The sequence below is a fragment of the Diadema antillarum genome, unplaced genomic scaffold (genome assembly GCF_040938485.1).
Source record: "Diadema antillarum isolate AM-2024a unplaced genomic scaffold, OU_Dant_1.0 seq00002072_RagTag, whole genome shotgun sequence".
In the NCBI taxonomy this organism is placed as follows: domain Eukaryota; kingdom Metazoa; phylum Echinodermata; class Echinoidea; order Diadematoida; family Diadematidae; genus Diadema; species Diadema antillarum.
Window position 1 is genome coordinate 56,857 of NW_027272719.1, and position 23,542 is coordinate 80,398.

General features: G+C 37.2%; 2 protein-coding genes across 2 annotated transcripts; both read right to left on the minus strand.

The window, feature by feature from the left end:
• Window positions 1-1,120: 1,120 nt before the first annotated feature.
• Window positions 1,121-7,876, minus strand: LOC139713817 (uncharacterized). The gene is made up of 3 exons (XM_071625523.1): window positions 7,085-7,876; window positions 6,119-6,321; window positions 1,121-5,145 (listed from the first exon to the last, which is right to left on the minus strand). Exons 1-3 carry the CDS (start codon window positions 7,735-7,737, stop codon window positions 4,121-4,123), a joined length of 1,881 nt encoding a protein of 626 aa, XP_071481624.1. The 5' UTR covers window positions 7,738-7,876; the 3' UTR covers window positions 1,121-4,120.
• Window positions 7,877-9,198: 1,322 nt separating this feature from the next.
• LOC139713820 (ileal sodium/bile acid cotransporter-like) lies at window positions 9,199-12,911 on the minus strand. The gene is made up of 4 exons (XM_071625525.1): window positions 12,693-12,911; window positions 10,974-11,167; window positions 10,304-10,508; window positions 9,199-9,717 (listed from the first exon to the last, which is right to left on the minus strand). The coding sequence occupies exons 1-4, from the start codon at window positions 12,909-12,911 to the stop codon at window positions 9,199-9,201; spliced, it is 1,137 nt and encodes a 378-aa protein (XP_071481626.1).
• Window positions 12,912-23,542: the final 10,631 nt, after the last annotated feature.

Consider the following 23,542-nt stretch of genomic DNA (forward strand, 5'->3'; position numbering starts at 1 on the left):
TTTAAGCCACAAGATAGTTATGGTAAATTGCAAAAATTGAATGAAATCAAATTTTTTTATAAATGTGCTATTTTGTGGTGCTGGGTGAATAATTTTAATGCTTTGTTAAATCATTTTCAAAAGAAAATACCGAAAACTTTGGAAATATTGAATTGTTCCCATATAGGTATTGTATGTACTACATGTAGGGTCCTATAGTGATATTTTGCCATTTGTCATAATTATAAATGAAAATATGTTGTACAAAATGATTGCAAGTACTAGTAGGTTTAATTGTGTTTTGGGACAAAATCCAGCACTTTCTGTAGATCAAGTAAAAAATTTTTGAATTCACCAAAACATTGAATGTGTACACTAATATAGCTAAATCTAATTGTCATTTTGTGCCAATTTTATATTTGCTCTTTGTGCCCCCACTCATTCCAAATCCTGGCTTGTGTAATAGAATCAATGCTCAATCCATTCTAAATTTCATCTCACATTGTCTTAGGTGCTGTTGATGTAATGCACCTAACATTGCTTTTAGGTGCTAAATGGTTTCTAATGTGTTTATCATTTAACTTTGACCAATTGTTATACAGGGTGGCCCAGAAAAAATGGCCTAACCTATTTCCCACGGATTGTTTTTGCAATGAATGGTATCAGTGGATGAGGTAACGTCTTCTGAGAAAAATGACACCAAGATCAGAAAATTTGGTTCAGCAGTTTTCATTTAATAGTACATTGTGTGGGGCAAAGTCACGCCTTAGAATTGTTCTCTTGTCGGCTACCCCTGAACTGAAAATGGTGGAAATCCGGGCGTACCACAGCTAGAAAGAGTAATCAGATTAAGTTGATCAATTCTTACGAGTAGTCTCTAGTCAATACAATTTATCAACTGAATCAGATTACCCTAAACAACTGTGGTACGCTCAAATATCCACTATTTTCAGTTTAGGGTTAGCCGACGAGAAAATTTTTAGGGCTCGACATTACCTGACAAAATGTACTAGAAAATGAAAACTACTCAACCAAATTTGCTCATCTTGGTGTCACTTTTCTAATCAGATGTTACCTTATCCACTGATACCATTCATTGCAAAAACAATCCGTGGAAAATAGGTTAGGCCGTTTTTTTCTGGGCCGCCCTGTATAGTAAATAAAGAAGCTTTAATAGGAGTGAACTGTAATTTGTTAAACAAATTTCGGCATTACTCTCATGTGGTGAAGGTCGCATGTTCGATCTGTAATGAATATCGCAAGTCACCAAGTCACAAAAAAACTGGAAGTGGGATTCAAACCTGCCATCTACTGCATGCAGGGCAGGAACTTGCCCACCAGGCTGTTCTGGTTCAAGGCCAAGTCACAATCTTCGGCACGTGGGAGTAATGCTGAACACTTGTTTGAAAATTATTGTAATATTCAGGCGCGGTTCTACGGGGAAGAGGGGGGCTTAATTGTACATTATATGTCAGTATACAGGGAAACCCCGTTATAACGAGCTCGGATATAGCGAGATATCGCTTTCAACGAGGAGATTTTACTGGTCCCATTTTCATTTGCACATATCAAAATGGTACAAAAATGCATACGTTTATAACGAGGTACCGGTTATAACGAGGAAAAATTGGCGGTCCCTTGGACCTCGTTATAACGGGGTTTCCCTGTATAATGATTATAATCTTTGGCTCTAGGTCCGCACTTGGTAATACATGTATGTATCTTGTGATTCCATGACTACTGAGAGTCTGTACAGAAATTTATACAAATGAAACAAAATGTAATTCAGTTACATGTTCAGGTGTTTTGTTTTATTAGAAGTGAGCCAGTCTTCAATGCATTGAAGCTCAGACATTGAGGAGGTAGATCTTTTTCTGTATACATAAGTACACCCGATAAAATTTAGTAAAACACATAACCTTAATGCCCGCTGAACACTACACGATGGTCTTCAGCCATGAAGTAACATGAAATTGCATACATTTTCTGCACAGTGGGTCAATGGCCAGTCTTAAAAAATTTGACATGTCAAATCCTTAAGACTGGTCTTAAGACCGAGTCTTAAGACTGGAGACTGACAAGGTTGTGACGTCACACTTCTGGTCTTAAGACCGGTGAATCTTGGCAATAGTACGCGGTGGGCTTTAGTTACAATTTGATGAAAAACCTGATAACCTTTACCATCATTTTAAAGGTTTTAAACTTTGTTACAGGCTACTAGTCTTGTACATTAAAGTTTGTTGCTTTAATTATATCTAGGGAGCACACAGGTCTAGTACTGATACTGGATGGAAATAAATTAAGAATGAAGAATACACACACATTTACCTACATGTACATGTAGGTGTAATACTGACATTGTATTGAAACAGCTATCAAGAATGCAGAGAAATTACATGTACATGTAACCTCATAGATCACTCATGATTTTCCCAGTCTACTTGTTTTGTCACGTTTATCCCACCATCACTTGTGCTTGCACATTGAGTAATTCCCTTTAAAAATGGTTACATGAATGATGAATTTGAATGTAAAGAACTATTTGAAAGATGTTTTTTTTAATATGGCCATGTCATTAAAAGAGAAAGATGCATGTAATGAATATGCACCTGTATTTGAGTCTTCAAATTCTTATGTGCTGTACTTACACAAGTTATCTTTTAAAGTCATAAGTAGCTGCCTGCAGTAATAGAGTGAAAGGGTTGAGAGGGTGAAGAATGCATGAGAGAGATTGAGAGAGCACTAAAAAAAAGTGAGAAAAGGGGGAGGTGGGGGGGGGGGGAGAGGTAGAACAGTACACGAATACGTGCAGTCAACCTCGCTGAAATTGAATACAAATGAACAAGAAAAAAATCCTTTCACAAATGTTGCTTTACACAATAAAATAAATACTGGTTTACACCTATCTGAACCAGAATTTTTCTTTGACTTATACGATTATTCGAGTTGTGTGAAGATTCGGAGTAGCATCTCTTAAATTCCATATCTCAGACTAGCGTCTATTAAATTCCATATTAAAGCAAATACATCGTTCTCATCAGGGTCATTGTGAATAACTCTTGAAGCATAAAAAATGGCAAGCATAATTGCATTTTGATATTAATAATCTATGAGAAAAGAGTGTGAATCTGTATGCAGTCATTTAGGCAAGGCACAGGTATTTCCCAGTGATGTACATGTACATGTATGTAAGTACATGTACATGTAGTAGCAGGTATAGCAATGACGATTTTTGTTTCCTTGAACAGTGCAAACTCACAATATGCTTACGACCAATAAAATTACCTCGATATTTCAAGTTCACGTATCTTTTCATTTCATCTATGAATAAAATCAGAAAATTAATGATACTAGCAAAAATATCTTAAAGATAGAGACATTTGCAGCCTAAAACCTGATATGTTCATACACCTTGAAAAGTCACAAAACTTTGCATGAATAAATGTTAACTCTTCTCAAAATGTGTGTGAAATCTTAGAATCATACCTTTAATACAATATTTGTAAAGTATGAAAACTAATCAACTAGTGTCGCCTGATATCGCAATATACATTTTAACCAGATAAAATTTAAAATGATGAGACTTTGTCATGTCCCCTTGAACTAGCTCAGACAAAATATTACAAAGTACTAATTCAAGGTTCTAGATTGATAACTGCTTTATGTGAAAGACATAAATAACCGAAGAAATCTCACATTTTAGGCTGCAAATGTCTCTGTCTGCCATTAACCCTTTATGCGTTACGTTCGCAATTTTGCACAATTGTCATGAAATTCAAAGGCAGGAAGTACTGCTCATTGTTCTGGGAATGAACAATCGAAAAAATCAATACCTTTCTCCCAAGGTGCTGGGTCTGTTGGGGGACCAATTCAATGCACTATTAACCCTCTCATTACCATAGGCATGTAGATGTCTAGTAAGTCAATGGAGTTTGCAAGGTCTGGTACTGAGAGGGTTAATGTGCTCAGAAAAGTATTTAAGTTCATTTTCTTGGATATCACTCTTTAAGTAATCTTAAAGTAACGCATAAAGAGTTAAGGGGTAAAAGGTAGTGTGAATGATAAATATTTTCCAGATATTTTAAGTTATATTCCATTCATAGTACTGTCAATATTCAATACAGTTGCTGCACACACTATGCTACGGTTCATGGCTTTTACTGACAAGTTCAGGGGCAATGTGTTGGCAGAAGAATTTCTCGGCCACATCCATCGCTTTGTTCCACATTTCTCTATTAAAAAAAATGCGCTCTAGATGGAATCCTGATTGGGTGTATACAAAGAAGTCACACCACGTGCGTCCAGTGATCCCCATTTGGCACTGAACTTGATAATAGTACTGGTGATTGTTTTTCAGTTTTGTTTCTCCATCTACCATGGTGAGATAGTCGAGATTCTCAGCTGTTGGTTCCTCAAAGGCAATGGTCCGAGGACACTTTATCTCTAGGACTCCAGGCTCATCACAGCACTTACAAGAAACCAATCCATCAGGTGAAGCTCCAAGAAACACCTTGATTGGATGGACGAATAGACCACACTCCTTTACCTGTACACTTTGGTGGCCATTTTCTTTTTGGATTGTTTCATATGCATTCCTTGCGATTGGCTCCATTATCCGTCCATACTTCAGATTCGGTAAATTTCGATCAATAGTAGAACGACCCATCAGTCTTTCTATGATAGGTTTTGTGTCCTGACTTTTGGAAGAACATGGATCATCGAGCGTAGCTTGCCTTGTAATGGCTGATTTCAAGTTAGATGCTGTTATCATTCCTGCACGAAATTTTGCCCACTGTATATTTTCTGCTTGGCCTCTTGTATGTTCTTCCACGACATTAACTTCCTCCTGTGTATACGTAGGCAAACCATTCAGGAACGACTCTACAGTCTCATACCTGCCACCTAAAGTTGTCAGACAGTCGGGATCGACTGAATTCTTTGTTTCAACTTCTACCTCTTGTCCCAGATTGAAGTCTACTTCAGGAGAGTAGTTCACAGATGGTGACACATTGTGGCTTTCTTCATCCTGTAAATACTTAAATACTGTTGATCTCTCACAAGTTGGGTACATGGCATTCGCAAGTTGTCTTGCTGGTGGTATTGCCTTGCTTCCCATTGGGTTGAATAGCCTCTTTACTGCTGTGTTGACTGGCTGTTTGCGTTTCCCTGTATTAGAGAAAAAAAAATGGAATCAACATTGAACCCCAAAATACATAATAAATAATTTTGATAATTTCCTTCAGAGGCCTTTCAACCTAAATATACTTTTTTAAAGTTCATTAAATATCAGAAGTTATTAAACAAGTAGTAAAAATTTACATCCTAGATTCATACTTTATTGTAGTTTTTTGTTTTCCAATTCTTTTGATAAAACACACGGCTTAAAGCCACTGTTTAACATCGTAACTGATCGATTTAAAAAATTCTAAAACTGTGTAGCCTGACCTCTCTAATCATGTTCAGATGGATGAAAAAACAGCCAAGAATGCAAAAATAATGAAAGAAAACCAGTCATTATCAAGATATCTATGAAAGTTGTAGTTATTATCGCTAGCTATAATAACTCCAGTACTGTAGTCTATGGGGTGATCTTTTAGGTTTTCACTCTTTTGAAGCACTAAATAATAACATTGAAGCCTAATTTTTTCACAGGTGCATTTTTACACCCCATCACATACTCTGATAGCATGTAGGACCATGCAGCTCAGATTTTTTAAATCTAGAAACTGTTAAACTATGCCTTTAATATACATGTACAATAACAAAATATTGGCCTATTTATCGAGGGAGAAAGATAATTCAATTCTAAACAAAAAAGTTACCTTCTATTACTCCTCTCCTTTATCATAAATTTGGGGTCTAAATCAATTCTTGATCATGCTAACCATCAGGCATCAGGCACTGGCATATTTTCCACTTTTGGTCATATTTCCCGAACCCTGTCCAAACAATAGAAAGTCAATGGGAGAAATTTATATTTCCCGGACAATTAGGTGGGAAATAAGATTCTGATCGGGAAATATGCCATCCCTCCTAACCATTACTCATAATCCATGGATGAATTAATGTAATGATTAAAAAAAAAAGAAAAAAAAGGGGGGGGGGGGGGTATTGAAAATAGGAAGTAAAGTATGCTTACTTTTGTTTCCATAGCTTGGTTTCACCCACTGCATCTCACACACTGGCTTGCCATGAAGAACTGCAGCTGCACCCCCACTGTACACATTCCAACTGCAGACTTTCGATGTGCATGGTAGATGTCGATTTTGCGACACTCCAGTCATGAAGGCATGATCCAACTTGAAAACCAGTGCAGCAACATGGTTGCATGAAGATCCCAGACTGTAGAAAGTAGAATACAAATCATAATGTAATTAACATATATAGACAACAATATAATAATAGTTTTAAACTTCAAAACGGAGGTATCATCCTACTCTTACCCAGTCGGGGAGCCATTGGTATGAGCTGTGCAAATTTACGTGTCATGCAGTTTCTATAGTTGGAGACAGAAATGAACATTATCGAACTTGTGGAAAATATTGTCCTGTACACCCTAGTGATAAAATATCCTTTTTTTCATCCCACTCCTTCAATTGGATACATGTTACATGTAGACTCTATATCTTGATGATGTGCTTCACATCATGCTGATCACTGATCTTGTTCATATTTTATTAAAATATACTAGATCTCGACTCGAGGGATTAGCACTGGCGGACCCCCCCCCCCCCAAATTAAATAAATCAATCTGTCAGATAGAGGGCAGTGCTGAAATTTGTGTTGGCCATAGAGTTACATGGTGTTTGCAGGAGTGTGTGTAAGTTGCTTATTCAATTGGATAGGAGAAAAAAATACAGTGCGCTCATCAAAACCTAAATTTTCCACAACTGGACGCAAGAAGAGACAAGGTAAGTATTTTGGGTTTTTAAATCAAACGGTTCATTTAGATGCCCATTTGTACGGCACATAGATCTAGACCTAAGTCACCTAGTCCCAAACAATATAGTCTACCTTCGTATTAACTATTATTCAGCAATTTACTAGAGTCTAAGTGCAAGTTTATCTGGCAACAACATCATTGCATAATTTGTGTGATTCTTACCCAGCAAAGCAACTACAGTAGGCACTGTAGATTTTTCCGGAGGACTTGTCAATGGCAACCCACACGCTGTGAGGTATGTTTTTTACTGCCAATGAGGGAGTACATTGTGCTTTCAACACAGAAACTTCACTTTCCGCTGAAATTGGGTGGTAGAATATTTCGTGGAGCCACTTGCTGTTGAAGTAAGAGAAGGCCTTTCCCTCTTTGTAGTCTGAGAGTAATCTTTCTTGCAACGTTTTTGGTCTAGTACCACGCGATTTCCGTTCCATCTTACTTGCTTCACTGGGGCAGGGCGCCTCGCTTAACAACCACTCGGCTATTTCAAAATAACTAACGGGTGGCCAAAACTTCACTCCTTCTTTTTCTGGCAACCAGTCATCTTTCAGGTCCGCCAACGGATCTGGAATTTGTTTTCCGTTTATGAACAACAATTCTGCATACTGTTTTGACCGCGATCGTTCTTCTTCAACTTCGCTTGGTTTCACACTGTATCCAAATCGCACTGCGCTGTAGACTAACGCTTGCAGCTCCGCTTTCAAACCCGTCGTTTTTAGTCCTCTTATGCGAAGAAAATCCTTTAAAGCGTCCACTTTCCAAAATTTGATTTCTTCCAAGGTTAGCTGACGTTCATTTTCCGTCCCATTTGCCTCCATTTTCGATAAATAGTTAAATATTCATTTCTGAATTCTAATCGTCACTGTACACACGTACGATTCAAGTGCAGACTACGATTATTATAAGTTTGTTTATCTCCAATGACCTTTGACATAAACCCACAATGCAATGCGCGCCGAGATTGCGAATCGGCTTATACATATATGACTTTTTTCTACTGTAATCATTGCAAACAATAATGGGTTCAATCTATGGCACTGGAAACTGAAGACTGATAGTCGGAGGGAGTTAAAAACAAAAGAGGAAATTAATGCAGACGTTCCACCTATTTTTTTTTTCTATGCAGCTTTGGGTAGAAATCTTTTGCTGGTCGCTGTTTCAGTGCCAAGGAACAAATCAAATCTGATGTAGTTTCCTTGAGACTTCACCGCCCATGCAGGGTTTGAACATCCTTTAACTACAGTGTATTGATTACACTGCTCGAAAAATTGGAGCATGACATGGCCGACATGAAAACACTATAATGATTGACAGATAATTTAGCAATTGATTTTGCACTCGATCTCGGATCCGTACATCCGTGCGTCCATGAAGTTGCAGAATTTATGTAGAATTGCATCAGAAATTGTTTTATGAAAGATTGTGCGCATTAACAATCTGTATGTCTAGAGAGTAAAGTTAGCACGATACAAGTCGTCAGAAATAATGATAATAACAAAAACACAGGAATACGTCAAATGCAAAGTATAAAAGAACAACGTTAAAGACTTTTATAAGACGTAAGTTACAGACAACAGAAATGCAATTTTAAGTGCATAAAGGTATTATCAGCTTACTGATTAGGCTAGGCTTACTGTTCCTGTCATAAATTTCCAAAATTATAACATATCAGAGAATACTTCAGGGTACATTAATATGATTGACTTTTCTCGATGCTGTTGATAGTCTTTCCCCTGATCCTCAGTCTTGCGGAAATCGACATGAACAAGAACTCAGTCAAACTGAAAGTACACGATGGTTGTAACCATTTGACTCTGAATGAAATTGTGAAAACTGACCAATATATACAAAAGGAAATGAAGGTAACTCTGTAAACGAGATGACATGGAAGCGCCGAACATAATATACCTGTTTGTAATTTCATAGTTAATATGAAATTAATTCAAGGTTAGCAATGATCAAACTCTTCACATATCTAACTAACCGTTTAATTGGCAAAAGCTACCAAGGCAAAGGGGGGGGGGGAAAGACTTCAAGAAATTATGAATAATTTCTTGACTTTGATTAAAAGATGGTTGGATCTGATTGGAACCTGTTCAACAATTAAAAGAGGAAGTGTAACGTAGATAATTAACGAGGAAGTGTTGTTTTTTTATTAAATCATACACACAAACTCTAAGACGAACCAGTTATCCAATACCATTATTTCGACGTTATTATGATTGAATATTACACGTACACATGCTGAGGTATATGCTGTTTTTTTCTCATGGTTAATCTCACACAGTTCCGACCTCCGTTTCTACCTTTTGATTGTAAACTGAGTCTCTAATATTGTTCTTCATTTCAGTACCATCGGCCTGTAATCCCTTGCAATCGACTCTTACTATTTCAACGTTGTCTTCAGTATTCTCTCCGTTTCCTTCCCGCATAAAAGTATTGTGTGCCGCACACCTGTATAATCCGACCAGTATAAGAGGCTCAACATGGAGGGCAACTGTGTAGAGAATTGGATAGAAGAGCATATCCAGGAAGAGTGGGGAATTGGCGAAAGAGAGCAGGGTCAATGTATAGGCAAGTCCCACGTTCTGCGAGCCGGTCTCGAAGGCGATAGCACGGCACTTGGCGTGAGGCTGTCGGAGCAAGAGGGCGAACCCGTAGCCTATGGCGAAGCCCAGGGCAGGAAGAACGATGGAGCACAGCCATAGTCTCCATCCAGCTTTGTAGAAATACGGATTCAGAACTATGCTGATGGCAACCGTTGTACTCGATGTAATGACCGCTAAAATCAAGCAGATCTGATGGCGTAAGTGAGATTATATATATATATATATATATATATATATATATATATATATTTGTAAATCTGCTGTTCAGATAATTTGACTAAGAAACGAGAAAACCACGTAACAGAAAAAACAAAAACAAAATCAAAACACCCAAAACAAAAGCTGACTCGTTCAAGACAAACTCGACATCTATATTTTCAAATACAACACCACCAATCACGAAAGTATTGATTCTCTTTACAACACAGTTTGAACTACATATAGGATAGCTCTGTTATCTCATGAATTATGTCTTTCTACAGAAGCAGTACAAGTATATCTTTTTGACTATAAGGATAAACAATAACTACATGTGCGTGTACATCTCATGACCTTACCTTGTAAAACTGCAATATCATATTTGTAATGACTACAGAAGTCAGATCTTTACTTTTGCAAAAGGAATGATACAGTAACAATGCATGAAAATCGTGATACTTGAGAATGCAACCAAATCAAATCCATGTGGGATGCAAATTATATTTATTAGTAAGCATGTGGATCTTACAATCTCATATCTGCAAAGTGCAAACGCTGATTGGACCAATCAACTCACACGTGTAATCCAAGTCGTCCATTCCTTCTTCCACCAGCGCAAGAACATTCCAAAACAAACTGGAATCAGAATAGTGATGAGCGTTGTAAACACGTTCAGGTAAGGAATAACAGTTGACTCACTGGTCCACACCCGGGAGTATATAAAGAGATTCAGGGGCATCAGCCCTACAGCGACGGCCGTGGAAACTGTCGTCATGGTAACACTGGTACGGTTAGATGAGAGAGAGAAAAAAAACCCGAATGCGCTTGTGTGTGCGCAGAAATTCAAAGACACTATTTGTGGTTTTTATCTGAGAGTCCTTGATACTTCTCCTTCCTGCCCATCCCTTCTTCAAAAATCAGGAGAGATTATCATACTCCTTCATATTCATTTTTGTTTAAAAGATTCCTTATGATGACATTGCTTCTATTGTTGAAATCATTTTCGTTAATTTTCTTTCAGACGACAAAAAAACAAGAATCTGTAAGGAAAGTGTTGATAAACTAAAAGTCATAATGATAAAAGTTGAATTTGAAATAATCGCACAGAAGTTACAACGTTGAAATAAAGAGTAGATCGTCGAACAAGGTTATCTCGAGAATAAATTTACTTAGAAGTAATTTTTTGAAGAGATTGCTAAGGTAAGATTAACGTGAAAAAAAAAAAATCTTTCAGAGAGTAATGTTACCTCAGACACACGTCCCCGTCAGTCCAGTATGTAAAAACATTAGAGAGGGTTCCACCAGGACAGCAAGCAAGTATGAGGACCGATATGGCGCCGGCTGCTTCAAGTTTCAAGGCCAGGCCGAGGCAGAACCCGATGAGAGGCAGCAGTACAAACTGTGACGCCATGCCGATAAAAAATGCGGCAGGATGATGAAACTGTGAAATAGAAGAACATCGGCGAGCAAGATAATTAGGTAGCGTAAGACAGTAAGAATTGCGATGCGGAATCAAGCTGGAGACGACAATGACGGTGGCCGTTCTCCTCTCTCCCCCTGCGTCGTGTTGCAAAGTAGCTTAAGGTTACTGGTAAGCTAGGACGTAACCTTTAAAAGATGAAGGGATGCCCCCATAGGATCAGTACATCAAATAGCTCTCTGCGTCGTGAATTGAGCGGACGTAAAAATAGCCCAGAACGTGTAATGAAAACTCAGACGACGCGAGATATAAATACATCGGTTTTGATCAGCGACTTTGCGCTTGCGCAGAGCCGCTTTTTCCCCCTCTGAACGTCACCGTCGCGAAAATCTAAAGCTCTCTATCAAAGGGAAGAAGGAATGCTTCAAGATGTGATAATGAAAACAGAATGAAAACGAGCCAGCCTCGTTCACGTTAGGCTTCCAGGTACAACATCATTGCACTTAGTTTGATTTTATTTGGCTAATACAATTCTTTTTTGGACCATAAAATGCAGTTGTCAACGTTATCTTCTAAAAGTCATACAATTCGTAAGTGAAACATACCTTCAAAATTACTAGAGTTCTCTATAACATCCGAAAGAGAAGATACCGAATTTGCCCTCTTTTTATGTATATTTCAAGTCCAACAAGATAGTATCCGGATTTACTGCTTTACGCCAGCCTTTTAAAATTTCATTAGTGTTCTCTTTACAAATCTGTCCTAATCATAAATATATATAAAAATATGTTTGTTATTTATATAATGTATATAATACATGGCCGGCGTAAGGGGGGGGGGGGGGGGGGTGGGTAGTGCGTAAGTTCCACTAGAAAGAAATAGATATAAACCCTGAAGTGTGACCGCGGTAGGGTTATGATTTTGCGCTGAAGACCTGTTTTGTTTTTGTTTTTTTTTTTGCTTGTCAGCTGAAAAAACTCAAAAGAGGCTCCAGAAATGCGCTGAAGGACATTTTTATTAGGTTTTGACAATGTTTCTCAAAGCCTTATCAATGATCTGGGGCCTTAGGACTACTCCACAGTAGGGCACAGTGTGTATAGATTGAGGACTGTACCATCAATATAAAAATTACGGGAGATTGGCAGGGATGCAAGAAAAAAATGGATGTATATATTGGATGCGCATAGAAAACGGGTCATGGGGGAATTTAGGTATATCTGCCTTTTCTAAATAAAAATTGTATTTTTTTTCCAATAAAATACAGAATTTAGTATAAGATGCATTTTGTGCTCTTTTCAGTTCAATTCTGCATTAAGCATATCAATGCATAATTTTTCAAAAAGGGCAATATTTACATTTTTTCGGAACATTTTAATGCTTTTCATCAACATTCCCTCAAACTATCTTATTCCGCATTTCCTCTCATGGCTGGAAATAACGTTTTATGTATATACATAATTATATAATATATATATATATATATATATATATATATATATATCATATTAAAAAGAACAAAATGAATAAATAATATATATTGACAAACCGTTTCTTTAATGTCCTTGAAATTAATGGTCACACCCATGGACAGCATCAGCAGTACCAAAACAGTAGTTGCCAAGATTTGTGACGCCAAGGTCAGATTCACCCCAACATTTGGAGGGCTCATAGTGGTGCCATTGCCAGTGATATTTGTTGTAGATGGCACAGTCGACTCGGTGATCACGATCTCAGTCACATCCGTTGCATACCTTCCAAAATCCATTTTGCGTAGGAGGGAATAGGCGGCAACGTGATATTCTAAACACCCTTTGCCTATTAAGCAAAAGATAAGAAGAGTACATGTAGTTCAAGGAGCTGAAGATAATAGCATCAATTCTCATCATTTTCTACAAGGGACCCTCACATCAGTCAAATTAATATTCATGAGAATTAATCAGTCTGCGTTTTCACGATTATTACGAACTGCGCAAATGAAAATTAGTTATATAATTCATTATTATTTTCCTCACAAAACTTACATACCGCCTAAAATGATGATGCCGACATTTTAGACTGAATGCTTTTCATAAAACGCCGCATTGAATGTGGAACGATATAAGCAGGACATTACAAATGGTATCATAATAATAATACATGTCTCCGTATGGGAGATGGAATGAAAGGGAGCATATAAGGAAAGGGGTATGAAAGAAAAGAAAAAAAAATGGGGGTCTCCAGGCGGGAACTCATAAAACGCCCATAGGATTGTGAAATGGATTCATATAACATAACAAAATTGTGACACAGTCTCCACAGTGATGGATTACTAGCAGACTAGTATATACCTTCGTCATCCAAATGCGAATAATTACTAAAATGGAATCAATTACACACACACATACACACACATACACACACACACACAACTGACACAAATAACAACAACTAAAACTAAAACAACAACAACACAAATCTAATCAAATCAAAACAATACAAATCGGCAAAGAATAGTATATTGAAAAAACAGCATTAGTGATAATCAACTTTCACAAGAATATGTTGTAAATCAACATTTTCACCAAAAATATCTTGACCATTACATGGTGGTCATGCGAATCATGCAATAATCATTGATGATCAATTCCACAAGGAAATTAGGTCGAATTTCATGTATCTCACCAAATTTGAAAACACAATAGAAGAGTTTTTTCGCAAAAACCGATAAGTCCATTTTTGAAGATTTTGAAGTACGGTCTCTGTCATATAGTACAAAATAATACACATTATATTGGTCACTACATATAAAGGTACATGTTTGAAGTTATGGTCAAAAGAAGCAAAAATTTTCTTATTATCCTTTTTATTTGTCTTGACCTTTAATCGCAAATATCTCCATTTGGCAAATATGGACTTATCGGTTTTTGCGAACAAACTCTTCATGATAGTTCCCGAATTCAAACATTGCAGAATTCCTGAGGGAGCTTTGGTTCGAGGAAAAATCTGATGTAGTTTCTACGTCATAGCAGCTACGGTGGGTATGAACAGCAGAGTGGGCAAAGAAACCTGAACGTGTATAGTGCTTTAGGTCTTGTATTCTACTTCATAAATACTAGCAAAGATATATTAGATTTTGGTTCTGATGATGACCAGGTGATGATAAAAGAAAATGATGATAAGGAAGACGATAGTGATTGGGGTGATGATGAAAGTGTTGGTGACAGAATGAAACGGTGGGTACAAAAACATTGCGTACATTCAATTGCAGGAGTTGGAATACAATTTACAAAGTATAAGAGAGAGCCTGTTCATTGCAAAACAAATGATGTTCAAAGATTACACAGTCTGATAGTAACATATATCCCAATCTAGCCTAAAAAAAAAAAAAAAAAAAAAAAAATTAGCATGGCTTAACATAATCTAGAAGTGCGTTGCAAAGGTCTGGCACATTATGTCTTATGGATTTTTGTGCAATATACAGTAGCTCGGTGTTTACTAAATGAAAGTTAAGCAAATTGGGAGTAGAATAAGAATGAACGGTATTACACAATTTGAAAGAAACTAAAGGTAAATTAGTCCAATGTTTTAAACAATATTTAAAATAAATATTATGCACATTTTATATATCGAATATATTCAGCGATTTTAATTTTGCCACGATAGCTGCACCAAAACTAAATTTGTAGAATTCTTTTTTAAAACCATATTGATTTTGATTCGAAATTTTGTGATGATGCAAAAAATTGTAAAGTTCATCATATACATTTTTTTTTCAAAAAATGATAAATTTCTTGCTTAAGATTTCAGAGCATACAATTTTCATGGAAATCGAAAGTTTATTTCATAAAAACTGAGTATATGAATATAAGAACGACCCAAGTCCATTGATGACCATTTCGAGTAAACTAAAAAAAAAAGTCATATCTTTTTTATTTGTCCAATAATATTCTATTTAACTGTGATGGGAAGGCAACATTGCATATACAAATTAGAACATATATTATTATGACAATTAACATTTACATTAATTGTGGAGAGGCCATTTTGTGTGGTGGACTTGGGTCGTTCTTTGATTCATATGGACTTGGGTCGTTCTTTGATTCATATACTAGTACATGATATTCTGCTATAGAGATGAGAGAAGGATGAGAGAGGGCGCTATTATATGAATGTAAGAATGACCCAGGTCCTTCATTCTTACATTAATATAAGATTTAACTCATTCATTTCAGGCACTTCCGGGGGTAATTAGGATTTATCATTTATACACAAGATGAGTCCATGCATAAGCTACAATTTCCCATGTCAAACTGAATTTGGCCAAAATTGGACTTGGGTCGTTCTTATATATTCAGGTCTTCAATTGATTATGAAATAACTGAGATATCAAAAAACAAAAGGGTCCTAATAGAAGCTGAGACCTATCTTTTATTAGGATCACTTTGTTTTTCTTTGCTTTTTGATTTCCATTTCAAAACCAATTTTCGTCAAACAAACTTTGAATTAATTCCTCTTGGAATTCGTCTTTTAGAATTTTTCTTTCGAATCGTATGGTCTTTGATATTTCCTAGGAGGTTTGTAATTATCTCACAATGAGTCAAAATCTGAATTCCCCATCTCAACCAAAAATATCCATCCCCGTAAGATTACATTTCAGAGGGGTCGATTTAAGATGACAAAACAAATAAAAGCTCCTTACAAAGGATACAAGTCATTTCATGTAGCATAGCATCCGACAGCTTTTCATCAACTAGTATTCCTGCGACACCCCCCCCCCCCCCATGTAAATTTGCTAGTGAAATCAGGAAAAGAGATGACTAAACAGCTATGGGTTTTTGTTCCTCGCTGTGTCACTTTCAATACCATCTATTTTTGTGAGCCCTTTTCCTCCGTGGTGTTAACGGTACATCAGAACAGGGTACACCAGCAGAATCAGTGGTACACATTCTGCGCAATTTCCAAAACATTTACAACGAAATGTACGGCGACAAAGATAAAAAGATAAAATGTTATCTATTCAGTGAAAAAAAAAATGTATGATATAAACCACAAAGGACATGCGGAGGACTTTCCCGGCTGTCTTCGCGAAATGCTCTGAAAGATAGGGACTTTGGTTGAAAGGGGTTGTAATCTGAACAGATATTGCTATACTTCACGCCTCAGAAATGTTTTACCTGGTGAATCATAATGACAGTTATCTTTCGTCTCTGTGATCATAAACATTAACCCTACTATCCTATCATGCGGCTACTGGACAGCTTCAAAAGGTTTCTGTTGATCCTTATTTAACATTATTTACTGGTATAATCAAAAGATACCAGTTATTTTGATAGTTTGCTTATAAATACATGACGTAAGATATGTCTCACCTCAAAGAGTTGCACAGAAAAGATAAGATTCTTTAACCCTTTGTAGAATACACTGCTTCAGCTGTAAATGAAATGAACTTGTTTCGTGTACGGTCCACGTCCACGAGCAAAGACCGGTTCTACAACCTCTGAAATCACTGGTCGGCAGTTTGTTTTGAGAGGTCGTCAAAAGGTGTCTTTTTTTTAAAGCCGTAAATTCTTGTCAGCGTTCGAGAACGTTGTTGATTCTGCAAGAGTATTTAGAGGTTGCATCGAAAACTTTTGCTGACCAAAGTAATAGTCGACAAAATTTAGAAATTCCGGTCTCCAATTGGTTGTCAATGATCGTCATTGGTTTTGGCTGCTAGAGGTTGGCAACGAGTCTTTATGTGCGTGTGTGGCTATGTGGGCCTAAGTATTTGATATCAAATTGGATGATAAGGGGTCACAGCTCTGGCAGTCACGTGTGAATAAGGTCCTCCAAACAAGGTGCACCATGCAATACACACAAATATTGAGTGTATGATGTATACATACCGCGACAATATATTCATACAACACATGGATAGATGCTTGCCATCTGATTGGATGAATGCGAGTCACGTGACATTCAGAAGAATCAGCTATCCCACGCTCACTCTTATCGGCAGTGCAATAGACGTCTATAGAACGGTAAATCAAGAAGAGCCAGCCGATTGACTATATTGACTCACGATTGACTACTCACTGCGCATGTTGCGTAGGACATGTAAGATATGATCATAATAATGCACTTGTGTGTACGCATGATTATGCAGTATTATATACATATGATTTCTATGTGTGTGTGTGTGTGTGTGTGTGTGTGCGTGTGTTTGTACGTATGTTTGACATTATCGCATTCGCTTTCTTGATAGCATAACAAAACACAATCTATGCCACGAATCACACAAGCCTCATTCCAAAGCAAATGACACTGCCCATGGTCTACTTTAAATAGAGGCCGTCTCGCTTTAACGGAGATGACCCCAGCTGGTACTCAGCAAAAACAACAACAACAACAACAACAACATCAACAACAACAACCACCACAACAACAACACAAGATACAAACACAAAAAACTAGGCCTAAGCCTCATGTCGTAACACTGAACAAGTTAAAACTTCAGCAGATAAACACCAACCTCAACCATCGCGAGAATGAACTACGTCCTCGAAAACTCAGAATCATCAAAACCCCCAAAGCATAGAAACATCATGGGCAAGCTGATGTAGGCATTTTTTTTACCATCTAATCTGAAACAATGTGCGTCGAGAAATATTTTGAGACGAAAACTAGAAAATTCTCAGAGTCGAAAGTTCTTCCGATACGTTAATGAATAATCAATACACGTACCAAGTGCCTCTACTTACTGTAAACAAGGAATTTAACGGTCATTTCTCCACTGGGGCCTTGGAATGGGCGGGGCGAACCACATTTTGAATACGATTTCCACATCAGCTGACATATAACATGCACTCCGTACGTTATACAATTATGATAATAATTATTTACTTCTAGTAAAGATCATCATCGTCATCATCCGAGCACAACCACGACGACATTTGTACTCTTCACTGATGTCCACTCAGCAAGTCCTAGAGTTATGATGTACGTTGCAAAAGTTTCTTTCATGATGCAACATTACATGTCTGTATGGGGCCATTTACCTAGTCAAGCCTTGCTTATGAATTCCCCTCTACTTTCCTTACACTGTGTTTTCTGTACTTCCTTTCTTAGTGTGTATTTAATGTAGAAGTGTTCATATCCTTACTTTTTTCTATGTATTCGATATAATGTATGATCAATTTTGCATGAACTATGCAGACACTTGATATATTTTGCGACAATATATGACATCTAATGCAGAAATAAATACAAACTGAATAGAAATGAACAACATGCCCCTCCCCTGCGATTACAAGAACTGTCTAGTATGGCAGAAGTTATCGCAACCAATAGTTTCTTTTGTCCGTTATCCATCACTTATTTTACCTGTTCAGATAAGTGGTGAAAATCTTGTCAATCATGAATCAGTTAAACGTTTTAAGTATTTGGCTAGGGCTTCAGCGCTTGCGACTGTTGTAACAGATTTGATGTGCGGGGTATATCGTCTGTCTTTGCTGGATGGTCGTAACCATGTTTGGCAATTCATTAATAAAAGATGGGCCGTGACGCGAGAAAAGGGCCCTTAGCTCTGACGCGCACAAACGCCAGAAAACGGCGCGGAAGTTTGACAAAGCAATACGCGCAATCCAAAAGATTCCAGCTCGTTGTTCACCTTTCCTTCACGTGGAGTCAGCTCGAATCAACCTTATCAACCCGTCCACAACGTCTTTTTCTACGGCGCCTGCAGTATTTTGATTATCTGTCTAAAGGTGAACATCAACATATTGGATCCCCAATGATAAAATGGTAAGAACATACATTGAATTTGATGTTAAATTCATGGAAAAAATGTTTGAATTTCGTGCTCGGCCCGGTCAGGCCTGTGCTCAGCGCAGTCCCAATCTTTCAATTTTTTGTTGGGGATCTGCTGACGCTATCAAACGTTTCCGTAGTAGTAACGTGTTAAGCCTACATTGTGTCTGACGATGCGTAGATGTATGACATCGTTACATTTAATAATCTTAACGCTCCTTTCATATAAAATGTCGAAATAAGCTACAGCCAGTGTTCACACTGTCCTTAGCAATCCTGTGTTTTAGCAGTAAGGATAATTTCGGAGTGCTTTAGTTCAGGCAACAACGTAAACTGCATCATGCATGTGGTTCAGCTTTGTCTGACTTGTTCAATTGTATTCCAAACGTTAGGTTTCTGCACCCAAAGGCAAACAAGGTTGGGCCTACTTACTTGAGATTGTGACATTTGTGTAATGTCATTGTCAGCAAGATAGTTCTACAACTAACGTTGCATTCTTTTTTTTCCTTGACAGTTATACTGCATGACTGAATTCTACATTGGTAAATCAAACTAGGTCTTAATACTTATTAATAGTCTTAATTAGATACCGGGTTCTTCTACTATGTATCAACTTTTTAAAAAAAATCTGAAAAACAATAATGGGACTAGCGTACTAACCAGTTAGAACCTTAATGAGGCTGAAGTATCAAAGGGCAAGCCCAAAAGACAAAATCAGTTCTCTCATATTTTCCACAAAAGACTCTAACGCTAAGTGCTAAACTTTGGTTACAAAGACATCTCATCGACACACTATTAGAAGTATTACCATTACATTTGTTATTCTGGTACCGGCACTGTAGAATTAGGCCTATTCATAATAAGTGTTCATTGTCAACATATGTTTCATAGCATTGTTATAGGAGTTTTTGGGTAGGTACTCACTGTCTAAATGCCAAGGGGAGATTATTCTCCAGATTTCATGTAATGATTTAGTGACTGTGAAGGTTCTTTCACCTGTCATATCTCTGATCATTGGGTGTAGTACCGGTATTCATTTCTTCTTTTTCTTTCCGATTGAAATAAATAATTGTTGTAATACATCACTGGCAGAACACAACAACAGTCCACACAGTTGGCATCTATACCACTATATTGATTTTTAAAATCCCACTGTACAGTCCACCTTTCAAACCCACATTAATCAGACTAAGCATTTTGTTCTCATATTTCAGGGCAGAATAAAAAATTGGCTGTGCTAGTATTCCTGAACAAGCAGACAACCCTGGGCTGCACACAGAACTGGAACAGAACCGTCAGATGGAGAGGAGACGTACTTGGTGTCTGGTAGATAAAGGATTTGGCAGGAGCAAACAACTAATTGCAGGTTTGTACTGTGCTGTGCATCAGCTAATTGCATTAATAGTATCGAATGTTGAGTTTAGTAACAACCTTATGACTGTAAAAGTAGAACTATATGTATAACTATAATTTGAATTTTAAAAAAAGATATCATTTGTTGTTATGGCCTAATCTTTTCATTTACTATGAATACCTGGATCTATGAACCAAATCAGAAGACGTAATCATACAGTCATAATGTATTTTTGGTAATTGCATAATATGCTTTGTATTAAGATGCATCTTGCACTGGCTGATGAGGTATAGAACTAATTCATTGAGTTTACATTTCAAATCTGATTTAATCTGTTTTAATCACTCCATTTCTGGAACCTGCATGGTTCCTTTTCTTCTGCAATGACACTCTAGTATTGAGTATGACCTTAAACCTTCGAAGAAATAGAATAATAAATTGTACGTATCAACATTCAAAATTTTCATGATTTTCAGGTCTGACTGTGACAGCCTTGAGGAGCTTTCAACAGTTTCAAAAGTCGTGGAGAAGACATCTTCCTTCACGATTCTGGTGGGGTTGGCAATTGTAAGACTGGAAGGCGTACCTGTCCCGTTTACAGGGAGCTGTCTGAGATCAGAAAGTTTTCGTACTTTCACTTCTACCATGTTCAGCCAGGAATTGTTTGTGTGAGGGAACACCTCTGGGATAACGAAAAAGAAAGAAAAACTATAATTGGGTTTACTCAAGACAGTTGGAGTGGTTCCTCAAAACAAACATTTACCCATCCAGGCTGAGATCTACTGGATCAACACTCGACAGAGCGCTATGAATATCTTCAAGCACATCAGGGGGGCATTTCATGAAGCATTTTTGTCTGACAACTTGTCGGACAAATTTGCTCTCAGCCAATCAGATGCAAGGATTTCAGTAGCTTTTAACATTTTGTCAGACGAAATATCTGACAAAATGCTTCATGAAATGCCCCCCAGACCTTTCCTCTTCCAAGATGTCACCTGCCCCCAGTCCGAGAGACTGAGGCCTCATGATAGAGCTATGAAGTGTCATCCTCAACTTATTGGCATACTTGTCCAATTTATGTTTCCTACTGTATTTCACTCTTAGAGCAGATACTGGTATTGCCCTTTGGTTTGGAAACTTGGATCATGGTTGACAATATGTTTCGCCCCATGCATGTATGCAGCATATATGCTGCACATTATCATAACCTACAAATGTACTCGAGTACAGCTGGTTTAGCTAAAAAAATTCCACCCTATACTGAATGTCGTTGGCGAGAAGGCAGGTGTGATTATCATGCCCTCAAGACACTGCTAGCTGTGGAAGACTACAGTATTAATACTCATGGCATATCAGTACTCTGCTATGAATTTACGGGTAACAATTTCAAATGCATGTTTAGATAACTTAACATTCTTAGGTTTTCTTCCAGTAGTTACCATATCCTTTATGTATTGTCTTTTGTTGACATGTGTTTATAAATGGCACTATGCAATTGCAAGTATTCATAGTTGACTTGTTCAAAAAAGTTATAAGCATAGAAGTTTCCTCTTCACCTCCACTGTTTTGCTATCAGCTTACCAATAATGTGCAAATGATATTGTGATTTAATCAGCTCATGTATTAGTAGACTGTGGTCGATATCAATTTGAAAGTCAGTCTTTTTAGTGAGCCCAAGAGAGAAAAACTTGTATGTAGGTAGCCTCATCCTGAAGCAGTTGACATACATGTTTCTTCTATTCTGTTTTTCTGTGTCTAATACCAGGGGGACAAGGATACATATGATGACTTACTATTCTTCACATGTAGCTGAGTTTGGGCTGATATTAATGTAACTTGATTACTGTAATTTCATGAGGGAATTGGAAGCATGGAAACCAACAGAAATCTCACTTAAAACTTTCCACTTGAGAATCACTGGATCTTTTTCGTGAGTACAACTGTAGATGTTACTCTTTCTTCGGGGGTATGGCAAGTATTTCATAACATTTTTCTTTGAGTGGTTGACAATACACAAGCTTGCTTTTTCGTGGACCTCTCAATTCTTTTTTTTTTTCTCAATTGAAACATAACTGTATTTTTTTTGCCAGTATGCATACATATATCTTTATCTGTATCATTTATCCTCTGCGAAGTTGAATGTATACGTTTATGATATAGTTCCTGATTCATTCTGTGTTGTGTTTTGTTGGAAAAAGAAGAATGAAGAAAGAGGAATTGAATTGAATTATCTACACTTCATCATGCATTGTCTTTGATGGAGTTGAGATCCATGAAGTGGTATGAGAAGAGATTAAAGTGTTGCAAGTGCAATAACTCTTTACTCCAACAAATTCCATATGGAGCATGTTTGCCTACAATTCTATATGTATTCTTTTTCATTTTCATTTTGATATTGTCTTGGAAGTATGAGTGAATACGTATGTTACAGTTTTGTTTGCATAGTGCATGCTGTGTACCGGTACTTCTTTGTACATATGTGTGTATGCGTATGTGTTTTTGCACATGGAGGCCTATGTTGAATGAATGAATGTATATTGGAGTACTCTTACCCCAGTGACATAATTCTAGTTTACTTTTGTAATGTAATTGTAAAAGAAGGGTTTATATAGGCCATGATTAATTCCATCCTACATTGCAAGTATAAAATCCGCACATTTGCTACATCTAGATTGTATATTTTGCAAAAACACATTACATCTTGTAACAGTGCCGGGATGTTCCGTTAGGCCTGCACAAACATGGCTGCATTCATTTTTAACCATGGCCCTGTTCGTAGCATTTCAGCTATATCACACACCCAGCCAAACACTCATGCATGCAACTTTTTAGATTATAAAGTTTGTTTATAGACCTTTTCACATGCAGAGGAACACAATAATGGCAAATACATTCAAACACATTCAAACGTTATTTACATGTGTACAAACATGCAAGACAAACGACATGGTCCCTTATCCTCTTCCAGTCTCAGCACACACATACACTCAAACACAGACAGACAGACACATAAACATACAATATACATATGCACAAGCTCACACAGAAGTACACACATACATACACACACCCACTTTCACATGCAGGAGAACACAATGATGGCTTAACATACAATCCAACACAAGCGTTAAACTTGCATGACTGTATAGTTTACGTTAGACACTCACGACAAAAACATGGTCTGTTATCATCTTCCTGTCTCACTCACACACAAGCCTACACACACTCAAACACAAACAGACAGACACACAAATCTTCAATGTACATACACGTAA